Here is a 23715-nt window from a genome sequence, read left to right on the forward strand (position 1 = left end):
GTTGGTTCGGCCAGGGGTGCATTAAGTGCCCTGTTTGGTGGTGGCTTTACGCCATTACCTTCAAGCCACTAGTTCTGTTTCCGTGGACATGTTGTGGGTTTATCAAGTTTCTCAGGTTCCCTGTTCCAGAGCTTGTTTCTCAGGTTGTCTGCAGTGTCATTAAAGCTAGCCGGCCTGCGGTCTATCCTCGTGCTCACGATTGCAAGTATGCTGCCTTATCAGACATTTTTGGTAATGTCTTGGGCAGATGTTCAGGCACAAGGGTTTTGGAGGTCTAACTGGGGTCCTGGCCGCTCGGTATCTTGTGAACGTTTCAGCTCCTCTGCGGCCTTGTTGCATTGGGGGCGTCTGTCGCAGCCTTTGGTCTTGACTTTGCATTGATGCCTGCGGTGCTCCCGTCTCCCTGGTAAGTTTTCCCTTTGTCCTCTGTGGGTAGTTAACTTTAGGGAGCTGATGGGGTTCCTCACAGAAAACCAGCATTGAATGTAATGAAACACCAGTTTCTGCACGAGCCCTAGTGGCTCCCTGACACCCTCCCTTCTCCAGGTCGGCGGTGTGTTTCTCGGTAATGAACTGAAGCTGGTTGGCCCATACGGTCTGGCCCAGCTCCCTCCTTCCCTTAGGGGGGTGGGGGAGGTGGAGTTAACTAGCGGATGGCTAGTTTTCACGAAGTTTTGTAGTTTCTTTTATTTTTGTAGGCGTTCTTTTGGCATTTTGGGGCTTTGGGTGCATTTTAAACCTGGCTGTGGTTTGTTTTGATTCATCTCTCTGGGCGCCTTCCCTGGTGCTGATGATATCGTTTTAAATGTAAAGTGATCATAGGCCATAGCTCTCTGCTCCACTGTGAGGGGGGTGGGGGGCAGGTTTAGGCTCGGGGTCCCTGGTAGGCATGAAAGAACTCTGCAGCTGATGTCACTTGGTAGTATGACAATCAGTTCAAATAGCTTCAGGAAGCCTCTGGGGCTTGCCCAAAAACTGGCGTTTCATTATATTCACCGCTGTTGTTTTTTTTCTCGAGTATTCAATAGTGTGTAATTTGAGGAATTTATATGGTTAAATGTGCCCTCCCATCCTCTTCCCCAAAAAAATTACATTATAAGAGGTGATTAGAAGGGTGGAAATGGGAATTTTAGTCTTATTGGTACGATAGTTATTAGAATCGGAAATATAGAAGAATTCTTTGGCCTAAGTTATTTGTTTTCCATCTTTTTGTCTTTGATATTGTAGGAAATTAAATAGAATTACTGTATCATTGTATTATTTATAAGTAATAACATTTTTCAATATTTACCTTTTTATTTGCAGGTGAAAAACCCTACAAGTGTACTTTCTGCAGCAAAAGTTTTGGTGACAAATCAGCTTGCAACAGTCACATTCGAGTTCACACAGGAGCCGAGCGTTGCATGTGCCACTTGTGTGGTGCATCTTTCTCAAAACGGCAGAAACTCAACTATCACATGCGTAAACACACTGGCCAAGGTCTGCTCTACTGTCCTCTTTGTATCAAACCAACAACAAATTCTTATGCACTCAAGAAGCATATAGAGACTCATCAGCAGGCTCTTGTTCCTGTGTTGCTTAGTATGGGGATATCATCCCAGGTAGAAGACTGTCATCAGTTGGCTCTAAAAGCATTACACGACTTGGCGTCTGCTGCGGTACAGAATAGCTTAGATAACCAAATGAGAAACGCACATTTTTTAGATTCTGACACGTGTACTGTAAATGAATTTAATGTTGATCATGTTCAGTGTGGTGATGCTGAAAATGCAGACGTAACGTGTAAACATAAACAAACTGATTGTGAAATAGAACGTGAGAAGTCTTTAAACTCGAATGTAAATCATGATCAAAGAAACGAATTATCTGGTTTGAGAGCAAACAGTGTGACAAGTAATAAAGAAGACATCCAATGTTGCAAAAGTATTGTAGAAGGAATAGTTCCTAGCCACAAGTCACTTACAGATAATGTTACATTATCTGCGGTAGGAAGTCAGCAAGATGGAGAATTAGGAGAAACTGCTCTAAAGAATGTGCTCTCTGGAGAAAGTGACCCACTCGTGGACATGCAGTGTTGTAATATAAAGTGTGAAGATTCCATGGACTTAGAAAGTGAATCTGAAACTGTAGAAAAACTTGATAATCATTCTTGTGTTGCCTCGCCAAAACATCTCATTACTTATGGAAAAATAAGTAAGAAAACATCTGCACCAGAGTATAATGAACAGAACACCTTGGACTGTGATAATCTTGTTAAATTTAGGGATAATGTATTTTTGAAGAGACATCTTAATAATAAAGAAGACACTTCTTTGAAAAAACAAAATCAGAATGAATTTTTTGAGGAAGGTAGTAACACTTTGGGTATATCTAATGGAATATATGAGGAGCCAGTGGTTGTCTTGACTCGACTACTTGAGGACATAGTGGAATCTCATTGTAGGCAAACAGAGATTGATAGCTTCAAACCCACTCTTGGAGACCAGCTGGTAGAGCAGTGTCTTCAGGTAATAATGAATGACGACGTGAAAAGCGATGTTCCCAAGGATGAGGGTGATGACGTGAGTCTCGATCTCGGTGTGCATCACAGTTCTGGCCTTCATGATTCGGATAGATATTCTGACCATGGTGTAAATAGGATCATTGACAATAAACATAAGAAGCCTTATACTGTTGGTTCGATCTCATGCCAGAATTATGTTGGCGTTGATACAAATTATTCGCATGGCATTAGATTAAGGGATATGAAATTTTTTACTTCGTTAAATTCTGGAAAATTATTAGACGACTCAAAGACTATTATTTCTAATAACAAAAATAAATATGGTGAGAGTGATTCGTGCAACATTTCTAGAGAATCTGTTATTACCAATTCCAGTGCTATTATTAATAAGGAAATAAATTTGATTGATTCATCGAAGCTTCATATTTGCAAGTCCCCTGAAACATGTGTCAAGATATTTTGTTCTTGTCTTGGGGAAAATTTTGAGCAGCAGCCTACACATTGCTCATGCAGGGATGTCTGCTCGAAAGCTTTCCCTAACAGATCTGAAAAAGATGGTAATAGTAAGCCAGGTGGAGATGACTCTGGCCTTTGTCTCGATCTGAGCTTCACAGGAATGCACACTGCACCACATCAGGTTAAATCCTCAAATTCCTCTGTGTATGCTCAAAGAGAATCCAGTCCTGCCAATGCCCACGAGAGTCGATCATCGGGCTACCATGTGAATATATCTCGGCGGAAGACTGAAAAATCCAGCTCAATTGAGGATTCCGAGATATGTTCTGAAAGCAATACATCAAAATTACGAAAGATCAAACTATCGGGTTTATCCAAAAGGGGCAGAATAGAATCAATTTTACGTAGAACTAATAGATTTTATTCTACCTTTAATGATTTTGATGGGGATAAAGATAGCCTAATAACAAATATTTGTGAGAAAAGAGGTCGGATTATAGTCGCTGGCGACGACAAAGAACACAATCAAAATGTACACTTGCCTGATGATATTTCTGGTCGCAACCATGGAAGAACTGTAGCTCGGTGCAAGGGAAACTATGAGAGCATTAGTGGCATGGGCTGTGAGGGAAGAGATGTAACTCTAAGTGCAGTTAGAAAGAATGGTGATCAGCAGGATCACCAACGATTAGTGCCTAATGCTCAAGAAAGGACAGTAGCCCGAGCAAAGTGGAAAGGTAATGACACTGATCATTCTCTGAATGAAGAAAGGCAACTGCAGCCTGATGGGTCTTTTGAAGGAGGTCAATTTCTAAAGCCAAGATTATCTATTACATGTGAAGATAAGGATCAGTCTACAAGTATAAAATTGGAAGATTTCAATGGATCCTCATCAGACGATCCTCATAAAAAATTGTCTCTTGGGAATGGGATTGTCAGCATGTCGGTAAAGAAACCAGTACCCTCGGTCAAGGTGAAGGAAATTTCTCACTTACGGAGGATCAGTCAGGCGGTACCGCCTCGTCCCATGTGTCCTCTTGTGGAAAAATCGACAAAGTTTTTTTCATCTCCCACAGTCAGTGTGTCTTACAAGTCTTATGTACCTGCTGAGGGCAGCATTGAGGAAAGGACTTGCGAATAGAAATCTTTTTGGAAAGCATCTCTTGGCGTGTGTCGAGAGCCGATGAAAGTTTGCCAGTTATTTTCAAGAGGCACTTCATTAATTGGAGATGGATATATAAACTGATGCAATAAATATTGTATATAATTTATCATTATTCATTATAATGACCCAAGTGCATTAATAAGTATGGGAATAATAATACCTGTCATATGTGCCCCTTGGCTGATACTGGCATCACCATTACTCGACTTAATGTCATTAAAATGTTTGCATTTCTTATCTGATTACTTTTGATTAACCAGTCATCATTTCTCATTTCTTAGGTCAAGTAGCAGATTCATTGATGTAAATTATTAGATAACTAATATGATATAAAACATACACCTCTTAGTTGGCGCCCTTCAAGTTGGGAATGCACTCCCCATACCAAAATTGGGAAATGTACTCGCCAAAAGGAGGAGGACCTCCCATGGCAAAAGAAGTACATTACAGATATTAGGATCTCCAGTTCAATTTTAATGCTTCATTATCTACGAGTAATGAGTATGTTACTTTGCAATCATTACGAGTAATGAGTATGTTACTTTGCAATCATTACGAGTAATGAGTATATTACTTTGCAATCATTGCAAGTTTTTCTTTAGAGTTCACTTGTTAATACTTACATCTTCCATATCTCTTCTGCTCTCGCACTCCCTTTTCATATTCATTACTGCTAAGTTTCATCACTTGTATCATCCGTCATGGTCACTTCCTCCTTTACTATTATACCGCTTAAATTTCATGGCATTCATTTTCTCCTTAATCATGCCATGGGCTTCATGGCATTCATATGATACTTTTTCAAATTCTTGGTAGGTCTTGCAGCTCCATCTCTCGACAATTCCTTAAAGCCATCACTCTGCTTATCCATCATTACTCAGCATTTCACATGTGGAATTCAGATTTATATTAAGGTATGGGCATTGTTGATTTTGAGTTTCACTATTTTTGTAATTATATTTTATGTTTTGTATATACAGTACTGTACATATATATTGTAGTTGTTAAAACTTTTTGTGATTTCCTAATATGCAGGATATATTTTTATAGAACCATAGTAGTAATTTAGAACTTGAAAACTAGATGACTTCCCCGTTCAATACTACAGTACGTAAACTTTCGTGATGGATTTGTTTACGTAAACTTTCATGGCAGATTTGTTTTGACTCTGTAGTATCAGATAGGAATATTTTTATGTTTTGGTGTACAGAGAAATAAATACTGCTAGATCTTGGAGTAACATTTGTTAAGGTGCTAAATGCGTAGTGCAATATATGATGTTAGCTCTAGTGTTTGAGGAATGAGTGACAGTACTCTTGACACAACATTTACTTTTTTATTCAGGAAGTTTGCTGCTCAAAAATTGTTCATGGCTTTTAAAAACTTCCAAATGAAGAAAATATGTTTTTGCTTGAGATATCTATTTAACGGAAGACTTGTCTAATGCCGACTGAAGCACACTTTTTGACATGTGAACTGTGTGGCTTGCCCGTATTGTCTGTCTTGGCCTGATTGTCATTGTGTATTGATCCTGCAATTGGCATTTATGCAGGATCCCTCGCAGATATTTTCTCTGAACACCTATTTATCCTACGTGATCTCGTGATGTAAAATGTATGCACCGTGACTACTACTTACAACAAAACACTGCTAACAAAATTTGTCTTCAAATGTACCAATTCACATAAGAGCTGTAAATTAACTTTGTGTGTGTAATTACCTAAGTGTAGTTACAGGATGAAAGCTATGTTCGTGGTGTCCCACGGGACACACACACCAATGTGTGTGTGTAATATATATATCCACTTCGTAAACTTTTCTGATGCATTGAATGCATTCAAAGGAGCAGGTAACCAAATTTATAACACTCGACAAATCTCACAATTTTCATATGCAGCTCTCAAAGGTATAGAAAGAGTGAGTGCTACAAATTATGTATTTTTTTTATCCTGTACTTCAAAAGTACAGCATATTTTTACTTGTGTATTATGAAACTTGTCATGTAACTAAAATCCAAAATCTAGAAATGCCCCAAAAATACAAAGTATTAAAAATATTCTATTCTATTAATATTCATAAAATACCATTAATTCTGAAACAATTTTTTTCACTCATTTTAAAAAGTAATGTTCCTTCATCAAATTACTTTCCATGTATACTTGTAATTGTTTTGCTTGGCGAGTACAAAATAATATGCCAATGGTTTTTAACTCTCTCCATCTCTATGTAATGTTGAAAATTAATAGTCAAGTATATATTATTGGGCTGTCAATGACCACTTAAACCCTCAGCCATAAGTTTGGCTAGAATGGGGAATAAGAGTAGTGTGTACTCAATGAGCCTAGTGTCCAATAATGTTTGATTTTAGATACTTGACTGTACTGGAAGACTTGCCTTTTACTGTATTTGCTGACAAAGCTAAACGTGTACAAAAGGCAGTGAAACAGTATTGGGTTTATAATATATTTTGGCATACAATAAGAGAATATAGGTAGCAGATACAGTGGAATGGAGCGGTGAGTAAATGGTTTAATCTGTAAGAATATCTGATGCAGTGAAACGAGTGTAGGAGTTCATACTTGTGCTGTGTCCACGTCGTTTAAATTTATTTTGCCACCGTCGTGCACCAACTTTTCTCACCATGCTATAACTATACTGTGTTTATATTGGGAACTATTGCAAGTATGCACTTTAGTTCAGAAATGACTTTTGAAAAAGAATAAAATAATTTTAAAGGAAGGGAATAAAATTATGTAACCAAGCACAGCATAGGCTTTAGGTTTCGATTCCTTCCTTTCCCCTCCTCCCCTCCTTTAAACTCCTTTCTAAACACCACTACCCCTACCACTAAAATCTCTCTTTTTGCAGACTGATGTTTACTCTCTTGTTGGTAAAAATGCTTCACATTGCCTCAACCCATGTCCACAAACATACACTCCAACACCAAACACTATCACACCACTACACAGCACCACCACCACACAGCACCACACCCACCATCATACACCACCACCATACACCACCACAGCACCACCACCACCACAACACCACCACCACAGCACCACCACCACCACAACACCACCACCACAGCACCACCACCACAGCACCACCACCACAGCACCACCACCACCACAGCACCACCACCACAGCACCACCACCACCACCACAGCACCACCACCACCACAGCACCACCACCACCACAGCACCACCACCACCACAGCACCACCACCACAGCACCACCACCACCACCACAGCACCACCACAGCACCACCACCACAGCACCACCACCACCACCACAGCACCACCACAGCACCACCACCACAGCACCACCACCACGGCACACCCACCGCCACGGCACACCCACCGCCACCACCACGGCACACCCACCGCCACCACCACGGCACACCCACCGCCACCACCACGGCACACCCACCGCCACCACCACGGCACACCCACCGCCACCACCACGGCACACCCACCGCCACCACCACGGCACACCCACCGCCACCACCACGGCACACCCACCGCCACAGCACCACCACAGCACACTACCACTACACACTACCACTACACACTACCACATACACTAGACATGAGCTTATAGCTAAGTGACTGTACATTCAGGAAGACTAGCAAATGGATGTCCATGCATACAGTCTCACTATTGTAGCATACAACAAAAATTAGACCCCTCGGTGTAATAAAGATGCAAGTACAAACGTAATGAGGAGTGCCGTTGTAGATTTTAATTTCGGTGTTTTCTTAATGAAACTCTAACTGAAGACTTATATTGCAATATTTCATAATGAACTTGTGTAAAAAAAAGGTCTTCCTACATTATTTATAACCTCCTACATTATTGTATTCTGAAATTCACACATTTAAGCATTTTTGTATTTTTCTCAAGCTGGTGTGTAAAAGTGCTGGTACTTTCTTTTTCTACACAGTTTAGAGATGGTCAGTGGCAGGGAAAGAACCCGAGCCTGTAAGGCACAAGTAGGATATAGGCAAGTAGGTAGACCTCGTCAGTTGGTCACACATTCAATAATTTAGAGAAGTTGGACGTAATATCGACTTCTTTTGTGATTTAATAATCTTTTGTTTTGTGTTTTATTTATGTTCACTGACCAGTGAGTATCTTATAGAATGTTTTATGTATATTATGCTCGTTATTTTCTCAGGCTTTATTTAATACTGCTGTATAGACTTTAGGAATCAGTCCTCAGATTGTGAAGGGAATGTTTTATTATTACTACTACTAAATTTGTCATGTGGCAAATAAATTATTCAAATATTTAATAATCAGCATTGTGTATTATTTGGTAAACCACCTTCTCTTTGTGTACCAAATGATACCTTGAGGTTACCTTGAGGGGATTCTGGGGCTTGGCAACCCCGCGGCCCGGTCGTCGACCAGGCCTCCTCGTTGCTGGACTGGTCAACCAGGCTGGTGGACGTGGCTATTCGCAGCCTGACATATGACGTATGAGTCAGGCTGCGATAAGGTGTGTATGTGTAGTGTCAATCAATTGGAAATCTGTATTTGCAAGTGGGTCAAGATTTGTAATGCAATATTTATTTTCTTTGGATTTTAACTTTAATGACTTAAACCATTCTTTCAAGTTCATATGGTTAACCCTTAAACTGCGCATGGTGTATATGTACGATAGGGCCCGATGGCACCATAAGTTAAATTTTTCAAACTTGTTCTAACGATTTTAAATTTTTTGTGCATAATCTACTGGGCAAACGCTCCAACTTTATCTAAATGTTCATCAACATAACTAGAAAAACAAGAAAATTAAAAATAATTATAAAATTTAATATTGAAAATTTCAGATTTTCAGTTCAGCTGCAAAAATATTAAATACCACCAATTGTTCATTAAATGTTATGCTCTGAGAATAGTATATGATCTTCATTTTAATAGATTTAGAATATAGATTTTCAGTTTAGTTTACTGTAAAAAAAATCATCAATATGGCATTTGAAATGTGCACCAAATTCAGACAACAAAATTTATAACTCAAAATGTTTAGAGTTTATGAAATATCCATTCTAATAGGATTGTAGAATAGACAACGGCGTACACTATATGTAAAAATGGTGAGAATCGGTCAAACTGAATTTTTTCAAGCTGACTCAATGTTGAAAAATTAGTTTTAGAGATACTGTACTGTAATTGAAGTTGAAGTTATCGACAATGTATAAGGTTCTAATTCAATAATTTACTTGTATGTTTTAATAATCATTGTTTGGCATTCGTACTCGAATATGTAAAAGTTGTAGGTCAATGTGTGTTGAAGTCTAGAAAAAAATACCCCCCCCCCAAAAACAAAACATAGGGATAATTATAATGATTTAGGGGATATATTTAGGGTATACTTTATATTAGTCAAAAAGCCCTAATCATTATAATAATCTAAAGAAAAATAGAGTTTGAAATCTGTGAAAAAATCAGCCAAAAAAATTTATAGTTCTAAGTATTGCCAGTTATGACTGATTTATTTGTTGACCAATTTAATTCTTTCTTCACATAGTTATGGAAAAGTATGCATTCTTTCGGATGTAAAGGTTACAACAAAATCAGATAAACAAAGAAGAAAAAACAGCAAAAAGAAAAAAAATTGTGGACATTGATGAAAGTAACGTTCTTCTTTTAAAAAAATTGTCTTGAAATCCATTTCTGAAAATATTGGGATGAAACTTTCACGTTGCTGAAGCCAATAAGTTTGAGATTTATGATTTAATATTAATTTTCACATAATTCAAATATATTTTCACCCAGCCCCAGTGCAACCCGTTCTCGCACTTTCGTATAGTCAATATTGACTTATTAAATACGTGCATATGTGACATACTAATTTATTGTGACTATTTTAGTTTACCTTGAAAAGCTTCATAGAAAACACTGACCTTACCTAACCTTCTTAGTATGTTAAGATAAGCATTTTATTGCTTTGTAATTACAATTATTACTTAAACTATTATAGGTATAGTTTAAGTAATAATTGTAATTACGAAGCAATAAGATGCTTATCTTAATATACTAAGAAGGTTGGGTAAGGTCGGTGTTTTCTATGAAGCTTTTCAAGGTAAACTAAAATAGTCACAATAAATTAGTATGTCATATATGCACTTATTTAATAAGTCAATATTGACTAAGAAAGTGCGAGAACGGGTTGCCCAGCGTATTTTACGAGCTACGCTATGAGACCAACGTGATCACGCTACGCTCCTCACTCTAAGCTGTATATCAGCCCTTATACTATTGCCAGATGATGTAGACCGCCACCCACAGGCAGCTAAGTACATGGAGTCCTAGCATGTTATAGCAAAACCAAAGTAACCGACCAAAATCAACTCATTCCATCTCAATTAAGTTTCAAAACATTCCTCTACGGCTGTGAGTACCAGTGCATGCTGCCGCCACCGCGCTGCCTGACGCAAGTTTCTTCACAATATATACCCCCAGTCCATTCTAACCAATCATGTCTCCTAAACATGGGGCTGTGCAGAGAAAGAAGGACAACAAACCCCTTAACAAGGCAACCATCCCGGCCAACTCAAACAATATTCGTGTTTCTCCGTCTGGAAGCTCTGGGGTCCAGGGCAGCGGTGCTGCCCTCCCCTCCACCCCTTTGAGCAAGGGAGCAGAGACATCTCAACCCTCTCCTATGGACATGCTAGCATCCCACTATAAGCAACTCAAGCGAGCTTCCGGTCCCTCGCCGGAATTCTATAACTGGGCCGAGAATCAGTGGTTCAAAAAGTTGTGCCAAGTCCTCGAGTCTCAAAATGCTATCATCTTGAGTCTTCTAAATGAGAATCTAGCGATCCGCGCTAATCTCCAACAACAACAACAACAAGAAATAACCCTCCTCCGCGAGGAAATTAGAAACTGCAAGGCAAGCCAAGACCAACTACAGCATGATTTAAATGATCTCCGTGAGGAAAGCAACCTTCTGAAAACTGATGAAGCCATTAAAAAACAGGAGGAAGCTCTCAACAAAATGACTGCATGTATCAGTACATTTTCAGCCCAGCGTTCTGTCTCCCAGGATGAACAAGACCAGCAAAAGCTGCTAGACTGTTATAGTGTCGTCCCAAGATATACCTGTGGAACATGAAGGTGATAACTGTGTCGAAATAGCTCTGGATCTCTTAAAAGACAAATTGCAGCTCATTCTAAACAAATCTGACGTTATTGCTGCCTACAGAGTAGGCAAAAAGAATCCATCAGGTCAAAACCAACGGAAAATTCGCCTGAAGCTGTCTTCCCAGTTCACGAAATCCAATCTAGTCCGGACAGCTGTAGCCTAACGGAAGGGATTATACATCAACGAGTGCTTGACTAGGAACAGACAGCACCTCCTCTACCGCCTGCGTCAAATCCGTCAAAAAAACCCAGATGCGATACATCAGTGCTTCGTTAGAGATGGACTGATAAAGGTGAGAAAAACCGCAGAGGGCAAAATGTTCACAATTACTAAAGAAGAGAACCTCAACGCTTTCCTCTCCCAATGTGGTCTGTCTCAGCTCATTATCACTCCCAGTGAATTAACTTAATTAACCCCCTGTCAACTAGTGGGGTTAGGTTTCCTAAGTCTCATAGTTTCATTTTCTGACTTAATTTTTAACTTACTCTTAACTAGTCATTTACTGAAATTATTTAATTGAGTGCATAAATAGTTCTTCAGGTCTTATTAATTATACAGTCATAACTGAACTATTTATAGTTAATAATCATTAGCTTAAATTTGCCTATGCTTATTATTCGACTTTTCTTTGATTCCATTTATTACCTAGGTTGCCTAGCCTCGCCATGCTCCCTTACTCCATTGTACCCCTGGCTTTGCCTGCATCTCAAATTGCAAATTGTTACTTACAGTGTACCTGAGAGTACTTGTAAGCAATCTACCTCATTTTTCATTTTTGCTCAATTTGTTTTTGTATTGATTAGTCTTGTTTATATTTTTGTTTTGTATTTCTATATCTTGTGTTTTGTATAGTCCATGTTTATATGTTTTTTCGTTAATCTCATTTATTACCTAGGTTGCCTAGCCTAGCCATACTCCCTTACTCCATTGTACCCCTGTAAGCCCCTTTTGAGTTTGCTTTGTTCTGTATTGTGTACATCTTTTTCCCTATTTTATAGCTTATTTCTACCTTGTTATTTGCCTTTCTTCCCTTGTTTTTCCTGCAATCAGCTTTTTTTATGCAGACAAGTATAGACCCTGAACTTAACCTCTTATCCACAATCTATGACAATTATCACTTTAATGATCTAAATTGCAGATATTTTGCAGCACATGATGTAAACAATGTATTAACTCATAATCACAATATCTCTGTAATCAATTTGAACGTTAGATCCCTAGGTAAACACTTCGATGATGTTAGTGCCTTGATTGAAGCTATTGACAACAAATTCTCTTTTATTATACTTACTGAAACATGGTTGAAAGAGGATACTACTCAGCTCTTTAACATGCCTAACTACTCAGCAATTCACAACTGTCGTCAACTTCAGAGAGGTGGTGGCACTGCTCTTTACTACCACCAAGAACTAACATGCTTAAAAGAAATTAGAACCAGAGACTGCTATGGGGAGTATATCTTCGCCAGCTTCAGAGTCAAGGGTGCCGAGTCTGTCCTGACTGTGGGTGCAGTTTATAGAATTCCTAACACTGATGTGTCCGAATTCAACTCAAACCTTAGAAATCTAATACTTGATAACAGACTGAACAAAAACCACCTAATTATCGCAGGGGACTTTAATATTGACCTCTGCGAGCCTGAACACCCCACTGCTGTTAGCTTCCTCAACTGTATGAATTCCTGCTTCCTCATACCCTTAATCACTAGACCTACTAGAATCACTGATAGCACTGCCACGACGCTCGATCACATCTGGACAAACATAACCTCTCCGCTTACTTCAGGTATAATCACCGATAGCACTACAGATCATTACCCCACATTTCTCTTAACTAACATTAGCAAACCACCTCTTGAGTCAAGAGTGATACGTTTTAGACTACACAATGAAACTGCTATAGACAATTTTATAACTGCTGCTGATAATGTCAACTGGGAGTCCGAGTTAGGTAACATAGTGGACATCAACCTAGCAGTGCAATCTTTTCTTCAAAAAACTCTTAGCCTTTATAATACCCACTGTCCTATGCTTACAAAACAAGTCACAACCAAAAGGCTTAACAATCCCTGGCTTACAAAGGGAATACTTAAATCTATTAATAAAAAACATGACCTTGAGAAGAAGTATAGGTTAGGAATTGTCTCCAAAGAATTCTCAAAGAATTACTCATTATTGCTGTCTAAGATAATTAGACGAGCCAAAACTAAATACTACGAAGATAAATTTACCCAAATAAAGAGCAACATTAAACAAACTTGGAGAACAATTTCTCAAATATTGGGATCAAAGAAGTCTTTAAATAACAAACCGACTCTCCTGTCTAATAACGATGGTCAGCTTTCAGCCTCTGATTCTGCTATCGAGTTCAATAGGTTCTTCTCTTCCATTGGTTCATCCCTTGCAAATGATATTCCATCTTCCAGTACAGACATTAATGACTATCTTTCAGGTAACTATCCACAGTCTCTGTACCTAAAGCCTATTAATTCCACTGACGTCAATGAGATAATCCTTTCCCTTAAAACCAATTGAAATTGAAATTGAAATAAGTTTATTGAGGTAAAATACACACAAAGGGATGAGGTAGCTCAAGCTATTCTCACCCCATTCAGTACAACGTGTTAATATATACATAGACACACATCACAAATAAACACATTACCAAACATTTTGAGAGGTAAACATATACATTTCCTCCTTCACAAGTAGTATGGTATCAGACGTACACACAAATACTTTTATGACCTAGGTATACTGTATAGACAATTTGCAAGACACCTGCAGATAATTCAACAAAATATTACAATCTTGGTGCAAAATTCTTATATCTCTCAAGAATATCATCAACCTTTCCGTTGTGACACATCCAGGCTATTTGTTCAGGAACAGTCCTTATCTCAGTGTTTCTATATACACTAATCAACGGACAATCAAGAATATAATGGGCAAGGGTGTGAGACCTTAACATACCACATAGTTTACACTTCGTGTCATTACCATGAACATCTATCCCATATTCCCAGTAATATTTGTACCCAAGCCTGAGCCGCATGTACACAGAGTCACTCCAAGCATTTCTCCTTTTACCATAAGTGAAATGGGTGTTTTGACTCACATACATGTAGTGTTGCATGGTTTGACTACTCTCATACATTATCTCTCTCCTCTCCACTCCCGCCTGTGCCTGAATATTTCTGATTTTGCTTCTTATTTGTCTCATTGTGAATTCACATTCAATGTCAACTTGTGGTTTTGATGTGGCACGTTTGGCCAAGTCATCCGCCACCTCGTTGAGCACTATTCCAACGTGAGATGGAATCCACATGAATTTCACACTATAACCTTTCAGCTGTATCTCAGTTATTCTTCTCTTACAGTCCTCCACTATAGACATGAAGACTGGGTTTCGACTGTTTAAGGACTCCAGTGCTCCTCGGCTATCGACAAATACAAAAACATTTTTGTCGTCATGACGTACTTCCTCCAAACACGCCAGAATGGCCTGCAGTTCAGCTTGTGTGGATGATATATAATTACTAAGCCGGAGTTCAATTATCCTGTCCACAGTCCCAAACTCCGTATAATCCCTTATTAGGACACCACACCCTGCCCTGCCATCCTCCGCCACCGACCCGTCGCAATATACATGTAAACTGTTGCCTCTTGGTAACCGAGATATCATGCTTCCATACAAACACCGTAATTGTCCCGGTTCATGATGAATCTTTTTCACCTTGAGGGGTACAATTTCGACGTCTATTTTCTGTACTTTCCAGGGAGCAGACATATTACACTTTCGAGAGGGTTTACAGCAGTCAAGTACGTCGTATTCCCTGAGGTCATGAGCTAATCCTCTTAAAACCAAGTCTGGTGCCCTTGAGGAGATACCAACTTTAATTTACAAAAAAGCCTCCAGATCTTTAGCCCCTGCTATTGCTTTGCTCTTCAACAAGTCACTTGAACTCCAAACCTTCCCAGATATTCTAAAAAAAGCGAGAGTAACGCCTGTCCACAAATGTGGTAATCTCACAGATGTTAACAACTACAGACCTATATCTATCCTGCCAAACTTGTCAAAAATTTTTGAAAAACTAATCTATAAGCAGCTTTACTCATACCTAGCCAAACTCAATATACTTAGCCCTTGCCAATATGGCTTCAGACCCAAAAAAAGCACTAACGATGCACTTATTAGTATGCTTAACTCGATTCATACAGCTCTTGATAAAAAGGAGTTCCCTGTTGGGTTGTTTGTGGACCTGCGTAAAGCTTTTGACACTGTCAACCACCAAAACCTTCTTAAATTACATCATTATGGAGTCAGAGGACACTCCCTACAATACCTCAAATCCTACCTTACTGACAGGCTCCAATATGTTTCTGTGAATAATACAATTTCTCCCACCCTACCCATCAACATTGGTGTTCCCCAGGGCAGCATACTTGGCCCTCTCCTCTTTCTCATCTACATTAATGACCATCCAAATGCCTCCCAACACCTCAAACCAATTCTATTTGCTGACGACACAACCTTCATTTACTCCAGTCCTGATCCCCTTGCTCTAAATGCCACAGTAAATACTGAGCTAAATAAAGTCCATCTGTGGCTAACTGCCAACAAACTCACCCTTAACATTGACAAAACCTTTTATATTCTGTTTGGCAATAAATCCTCTAATCAAATAAATCTCAAAATAAACAATACCCAAATTTGTAACAAATTAGATGGCAAATTCCTTGGCATTCTCATTGACCACAAGCTTAATTTCCAGGGACACATTCTAAACATATCAAAAAAAGTTTCAAAAACTGTGGGCATTCTTTCCAAGATCAGATATTATGTACCACGCCCTGCCCTGGTGACTCTCTATTACTCCCTTATCTATCCATATCTCAACTATGGTATTTGTGCTTGGGGCTCTACTACCCAAAATCACTTACGTCCTCTAATTACTCAACACAAAGCTGCTATTAGGACAATATCCAATTCTGGCCCCAGACATCACTCGGTACCCCTACTTAAATCTCTGAATATGTTAGACATTAAGTCACTGCACATTCTCTCATGTGTATTATACATATATAAAACGCTAAACTATAATGCCAATCCTGATCTCAAAAGCTTCATAGAAGGTTGTATCAGAACCCATGAGCATCACACCAGAAATAAATACAGTTTTGATATTCCTAGAGTACGACTTAATCAAACTAGAAATGCTCTACAAATCAAGGGGCCCAGAATGTGGAATGACCTTCCCAACCATGTTAAAGACTGTACCTCTCTCAACCAGTTTAAGTTAAAAGCGAAGCTATACCTAATAAATTCCCTGTAACCTACCTTACCCTTCTATTGTCAACCAATGTCTGTTTTTTTCTTTAAAGAGCGCTGTTTGTCGACATAATTGTATTTGTGCTGCTTTTTCATCTATGTTTTCATTTCTTGTTTTCATTCTACTCATTATGCTCAATTAGTATTAAGCTTGTCATTTAAGTTTATCATGCCCGAAACGCTTTGCGTAATAGTGGCTTTAGGCATTGTATGTACTAGCTCTACCTATAAGTTAAACAATCCTTGTAAATATTTATTGTATGTATGTACCTTACCTAAATAAAATTGTATTGTATTGTATTGTATTATACCACCATTTACAGCCCAGGCTGTAGCAGTGTAAGGGTTAAATATCATACAGTACTAGTATTTGAAATTAAGAGTGAATTGAAGTATTACTCATACTTTACCTTACTTAACTAGGTCTTGACAGCTTGGACTGTTCAGTACAGCAATTCATTGACTCTTGCAGGATCAATGTTCAATCCCTGACCGTCTGGGAAAGTGACCAAGTACCATTTGAAGAAGTCTACAAACCGGAATCAGATTGGTGTTCAAGGAGAGGTAACGACAACCAGGAGCATTGGTAGACAGAATTGTTGTTAATGTAGAAGAGGCAAAGACACCTGTAGGAACTGGCTGTAGCAAAATCAATAGGCCCAGATCAGATATCACCATAGTTGCTGAAGGAAACTGCAGGGATCATGTGTTGCCCATTAACTATAGTGTTCAACGTTACCCTAGACAGGAGAGCTACCATAAGTCTGGAAAAAGCTAAATGTAGCTCCAACTATTCAGGAAAGCGGCTAGACATGCAGCACTAAACTATAAGACCAGTGTCATTAATATGTATTTCATGAAAGGTGCTGGAAAAATTATTTTTAAACGTATGGAGAGTACATTTTAAAGGACAAAATGGGTTCAGAAAGGGAAAATCATGGTTAACAAACTTAACTGTACTGTATTCTATGACAGGGTTACCAAAATAAGAGGAGAGAAGGAAGGATAATAGACTGAATCTTCCTAGACTGCAAGAAAAATTTATACAATTTCTCACAAAGGGATAAACACACAAGATGGAGAGAGAAGTGGGGATAACAGGAAAGGTATTGAACTGGGTATGAAAATACTTATGAACAAGAAACAAAGGGTCATAATCAGAGAGGATGTCAAGCTGGAAAAGTGTGGTAAGTGGTATTCCACAGCTAGGGCTGTTCTAGGACCTTTGCTCTCTAATTTGTGTAAATGACCTTGCAGAGAGTGAGCTCACATATAAATCAATGTTTGCAGATGATGCAAAGTTAATGAGGGTAAGAATTGAAGACTATATGGTGCTGCAAGGAGACTTTGACAAGCTTCAGAATGGGTAGATAATTGGCTCTTGTAATTCAATCCAAATAGTAATGAAGCTGGGCAATTACAAGACATAATACCAACATTAACACCAGAAGCTCATGGAGACAGGATAACATCATATGATAAGTTAGCAAACATAAGAATGCCTTTTAAGAATCTAAACCAAATGTCTCTTAATTAAAGTCCATACACACCGCCTATGTGAGAGCGTGACTTGAGTGTGCAGCACCAGCATGGAACACACCTTGTGAAGCATAAAAAGAAACTTGAGAAAGTTTAAAGATTTGCAACTAGATTAGAACCAGAATTGAGAGGCTTCAACTACGAGGACAGATTGAAAGAACTTGCCCTCAAACCTGATTGGTAGATCTGATTGCGCTTCAGAAGTTTTCCCGGCTTGGTGCCTTCTTTGGATAATTACTTGCTTCCCCCTCAGACCTTGGATAATAAATGGGACATGATCAGTAATGTAAAATCCTAAAGGAGAATAAAAAGTGGACAAAAATAGCCTAATTAAATTAATATGAGGTAGGACAAGAATAAATCAGTGGAGCCTGGACACGTATTTGAATTGGAGAGATGTAAGGAAGTTCTCTTCCAGTGTACAGTGGTTCAGTGGTTGGCAAGTGGAATACATTGAAGGGAAGGGCTGTTGAAGCCAATTCTGTCCACAATTTTAAGAGAAAATATGAAAAATATTAATACTGAGAAAGGCAATTAGCACGTCAGTCATAAACGGCTTGGAGACAGGACACAGACCTAGATCGCGCTCCCTGTAGGCACTGATGGGTAAGCTCCTTGCCTTCATATCAATTCTAAGTGCTAGTCTTCCTGGCTTAGCAATTCTTCCTGATAATTACCTAGCCTTACTAGGTTACGTTCTTATACCCATCATGAATATCGTGTGGATTGAGGAACTGGTAAAATGGGAGGTTCAGTGCGGCCCACCTGAACCAATGGGTTTGCCTAGCTAGACGATGGATCGAGTGGGCATTGTGGATTTGATGTCTCTATTAGTCTCTGGGATACTATCCAGGCCTTTCAGTACCAATTTTCCCTGAGGTTGCCCAAGTGCTTATATCTCCCCTTGATGGGCTTCATGATGGATGGAAATGTTCGTCAATGGAATATCTGTGGGTTTTATGCCAATTTTAATGAGCTGCATCTTTTGATCTCACGTTTTCACAACTTTGTGTTTGTCTTTAGGAACTGATGCTTGGCACTTGTCCTGGTCGATTCCATAGTAATTCCTTTTTCTCCTGCCCTATTAATTAATTACTTATTGATGATTTCGAGGATCAACGACTCCGCGGCTCAGTCTCCAACCAGGCCTCCTGTTGCTGGTCTAATCCTGCGTCTGGTAACCCTAACTCTACAGCATTCTTGATCCAGAACATTGGTTCTTTCGTTCCCCTTCTTTTTCAGTCACTTTCATTCCACCACTGCTCGTAATTTTTGTGAATAAATGGTATACCATCTGTTCCATTCATCTCCCACATTTTCCAGATCTTGAGCACCTTTTAGACACGTTGCTGGAGGCTGTGCTCTTTTTAGATGATGCTGACTGTAGACAAACCCTCGGGGAAATGGCCATACAAATACCCAAGTGTTGTTCCTTGTTTTGTGTTACATCTGACCTTTTGAAGACATTTTCAGGATCAACTTCCTCTAAATTGTTCAGTTTTTTAAATTTCAATGAGATCCGTCCTGTCATACCTGGTTTGCAGTGTTGTTAGCCCTGTGGCCCTCAACCGTCCTCGTACGTGTGTTTACTTAGCTCTGGAATGATTTTTGTTGCCCGGTGTTGCACTTTTTCACAATAAGACTATCAAAGAGATATTTGTACCTCTTGAGGTGACCATGAGTTCTATTACAGCCCTCTAGGAAGCGCTTAAGGTCGGGATTGGCATTGCAGTTCAGAGGTTTATAGATATAGAGAAATCTTGAGAGTATATGCCGAGACTTGATATTTAACAATTTCAAATATTTCAGTAAGGGAGCAGAATGGTGTCTGGAAATGGAATTTGTTATTGTTCTAACTGCTGATTTTTGTTGAGTAATTAGTGGGTCGGAGGTAATTAAGGGTAGTAGATCCCCAGGCACAGATACCATAGGTGAGATATGGATAAATGAGTGACTAATACAGAAGTAATCAACCAAACGAAGAAGACTGGGAACCACTAGCTCTAATATACACTTGGTTCCCCATAAAATAAGTCTTAATAATCAACATCAAAACTATAAACATGAACTGAAACCAGCCATAATACCATTAAGGCATTGGCTCTCCCGGATATTGCAACACACGATCAACCAACATAATTAGTGGTAGTGATCACGTAGATCACTACTATTAAACTTGCAGTGGGACAAATACAGCCCCACATACCAATGGCGGCCAGCTTCCCCCCCCAAAAAAAAAATCCAATATGCGAGAACAGCATATGTCATCATACATCATACCAACCAAAACACATATAGTACCACGAATGAACTCGTATCACAGTATCACAATCACCCACGCATCCAAAGTGGTTGGCCCACTACATTACCTACCCTGTACTTCGCCTCCTTCACCTTATATCCCAATCCCTGCCCAAGATTTACTGTATTCTTATCCTGCCCCTTCCACCCCTCTGCATAACCAGGTCTATGCTTCCACCCGAAGCAGCTTGGTATAAACCCCAGGGCACCTTCCCCTCCATCTACAGTCATTCCCAATCTGTTCTTCACCTATATCCACTTCTTGGTCAAGAGTCGGGTTTGTTATCCATGTCTTGTGTTATGGGAAGGTATGTGATTAAACTGAGAGGGCCAATGGTACAAGATAAAGGAATTCCTAAACTAGTGGAATTAGGAAGGCCCTGGCCCCTACGGAAGAATATTCCCAATAATTACTAAAAGTTAGCTGTTAGGATATACATCCGCAGTCTAAGGTGATCCCCTATTCCACACTCAACAGGATTAAAGGAAACCTCCTTCTTATACCTTATTTATTAAACCCTCTAATAACCCCCCATGTACATTAATACCATTAAATACTTATTCTCTTTACCACTCTATCTTACGTTAAATGCCTTGGTCTACATAAGCAGGATTCAAGGTTTACAATGGCAACTAGGGTAAAGACTACTTGGCAAGAGACACTAGCAAGGACTCTAGGTAGCCTGGTACCACTTGAGCACAGTGGTTCCACTGAGACCCCCTAGAATAACTTAGCAATATAAACACTAGCATAAGCTATACACATATGCCAGAAAACGTACATGTAACACAGTACTTAGCTTTGTCAACTAGACACAGGATAAGGTAAGGGAAGAGGAGGAGAAGGAAGAGGAGGAGACAGAGCCACACAGGAGAGATGTTGACCCCAGCACAGCAGTCCAGAGAAGAAGGAAGCAGACCTCAGTGCCTGAACTCTCTCAAGTTGTTGCCGGGAAGATACATAGCTGATCGTACAGCCACACCAATACAAATCTTCACCGACCTTCATTACTAGTTACTTTAACAATTCTAAGGGTAGCTGATACTTAGTTCAATATTATATTAATAGTCAACAAGCTCAGAGTCTGAATGCTCTGTGAGAAACAAGATTCATCTTACGTTGGCAAGGATGACGGGAATACTGCAGAACCAGGCTTTAAGGGGTCCTGCATGTAATTGTTATTGTTGACTATACTTCTCACATGATCCAATCTTATCAATTAATGTAAAGCAATTATTTAGAGCTCAATTTGACCTCTGGTTTCCAACTAAGGAACCCAGGGTCGTAACATCTCGATTCGAGCATCAGGATAATTCTCATCACAACTCATCAAGAAGCAACACCATCTGTGCTCTGCCTCAAGGTAGGCGTCCCATCAGGTGGACCTTCTCGCTACAGCCACCAGTCGTCATCACACCTCTGGCGCCATCTGTACTCTACAGCCTCACCTTCCGACTCCCTTCGCCAAGACGCTGTCGTACTATTTACATCAAATATATATATATCTAGTTGCCATATTGTGCCTTGTCCAACCTGTCAGGGTGGCTAAAAAAGAGTTTAGACTACTCAAGTTTGTTGTCAAATCATCTACTGTACATTATATTATATATATATTAAGCACTAAATTCTCATTTGCAAATGTAAGAATTTAAAATAATGTAGAGGAGCACCAGAAGTACCCACCGGCAGTAGCAGCACCAGCAGTACCCACCACCAGTAGCAGCACCAGCAGTACCCACCACCAGTTGCAGCACCAGCAGTACCCACCACCAGTAGCAGCATCAGCAGTACCCACCACCAGTAGCAGCACCAGCAGTACCCACCACCAGTAGCAGCACCAGCAGTACCCACCACCAGTAGCAGCACCAGCAGTACCCACCACCAGTAACAGCACCAGCAGTACCCACCACCAGTAGCAGCACCAGCAGTACCCACCACCAGTAGCAGCACCAGCAGTACCCACCACCAGTAGCAGCACCAGCAGTACCCACCACCAGTAGCAGCACCAGCAGTACCCACCACCAGTAGCAGCACCAGCAGTACCCACCACCAGTAGCAGCACCAGCAGTCCCCACCACCAGTAGCAGCACCAGCAGTACCCACCACCAGTAGCAGCACCAGCAGTACCCACCAGCAGTAGCAGCACCAGCAGTACCCACCACCAGTAGCAGCACCAGCAGTACCCACCACCAGTAACAGCACCAGCAGTACCCACCACCAGTAGCAGCACCAGCAGTACCCACCACCAGTAGCAGCACCAGCAGTACCCACCACCAGTAGCAGCACCAGCAGTACCCACCAGCAGTAGCAGCACCAGCAGTACCCACCACCAGTAGCAGCACCAGCAGTACCCACCACCAGTAGCAGCACCAGCAGTAACCACCACCAGTAGCAGCACCAGCAGTACCCACCACCAGTAGCAGCACCAGCAGTACCCACCACCAGTAGCAGCACCAGCAGTACCCACCACCAGTAGCAGCACCAGCAGTACCCACCAGCAGTAGCAGCACCAGCAGTGCCCACTACCAGTAGCAGCACCAGCAGTACCCACCACCAGTAGCAGTACCAGCAGTACCCACCACCAGTAGCAGCACCAGCAGTACCCACCACCAGTAGCAGCACCAGCAGTACCCACCACCAGTAGCAGCACCAGCAGTACCCACCACCAGTAGCAGCACCAGCAGTACCCACCAGCAGTAGCAGCACCAGCAGTACCCACCACCAGTAGCAGCACCAGCAGTACCCACCACCAGTAGCAGCACCAGCAGTACCCACCACCAGTAACAGCACCAGCAGTACCCACCACCAGTAGCAGCACCAGCAGTAGCAGCACCGGCAGTAACAGCACCAGCAGTACCCACCACCAGTAGCAGCACCAGCAGTACCCACCACCAGTAGCAGCACCAGCAGTAGCAGCACCAGCAGTAACAGCACCAGCAGTACCCACCACCAGTAGCAGCACCAGCAGTACCCACCACCAGTAGCAGCACCAGCAGTACCCACCACCAGTAGCAGCACCAGCAGTACCCACCACCAGTAGCAGCACCAGCAGTACCCACCACCAGTAACAGCACCAGCAGTACCCACCACCAGTAGCAGCACCAGCAGTAGCAGCACCGGCAGTAGCAGCACCAGCAGTACCCACCACCAGTAGCAGCACCAGCAGTACCCACCACCAGTAGCAGCACCAGCAGTACCCACCACCAGTAGCAGCACCAGCAGTACCCACCACCAGTAACAGCACCAGCAGTACCCACCA

At 40.8% G+C, this 23715-nt stretch overlaps 1 protein-coding gene across 3 annotated transcripts in view; it reads left to right on the forward strand.

The window, feature by feature from the left end:
* Positions 1 to 8429, forward strand: part of LOC123758915 (uncharacterized) — a 47073-nt gene extending 38644 nt beyond the window's left edge. For all 3 annotated transcript variants that reach the window (XM_045743692.2, XM_045743685.2, XM_045743698.2), the window contains one exon: positions 1306 to 8429. In XM_045743692.2, the coding sequence (XP_045599648.2) occupies positions 1306 to 4100 (2795 nt within the window). In that variant the 3' untranslated portion in view covers positions 4101 to 8429. The remainder of the gene's footprint in view (positions 1 to 1305) is intronic.
* The last annotated feature ends 15286 nt before the right edge of the window (positions 8430 to 23715 follow it).

Source organism: Procambarus clarkii, chromosome 22, assembly GCF_040958095.1.
Source record: "Procambarus clarkii isolate CNS0578487 chromosome 22, FALCON_Pclarkii_2.0, whole genome shotgun sequence".
NCBI lineage: Eukaryota > Metazoa > Arthropoda > Malacostraca > Decapoda > Cambaridae > Procambarus > Procambarus clarkii.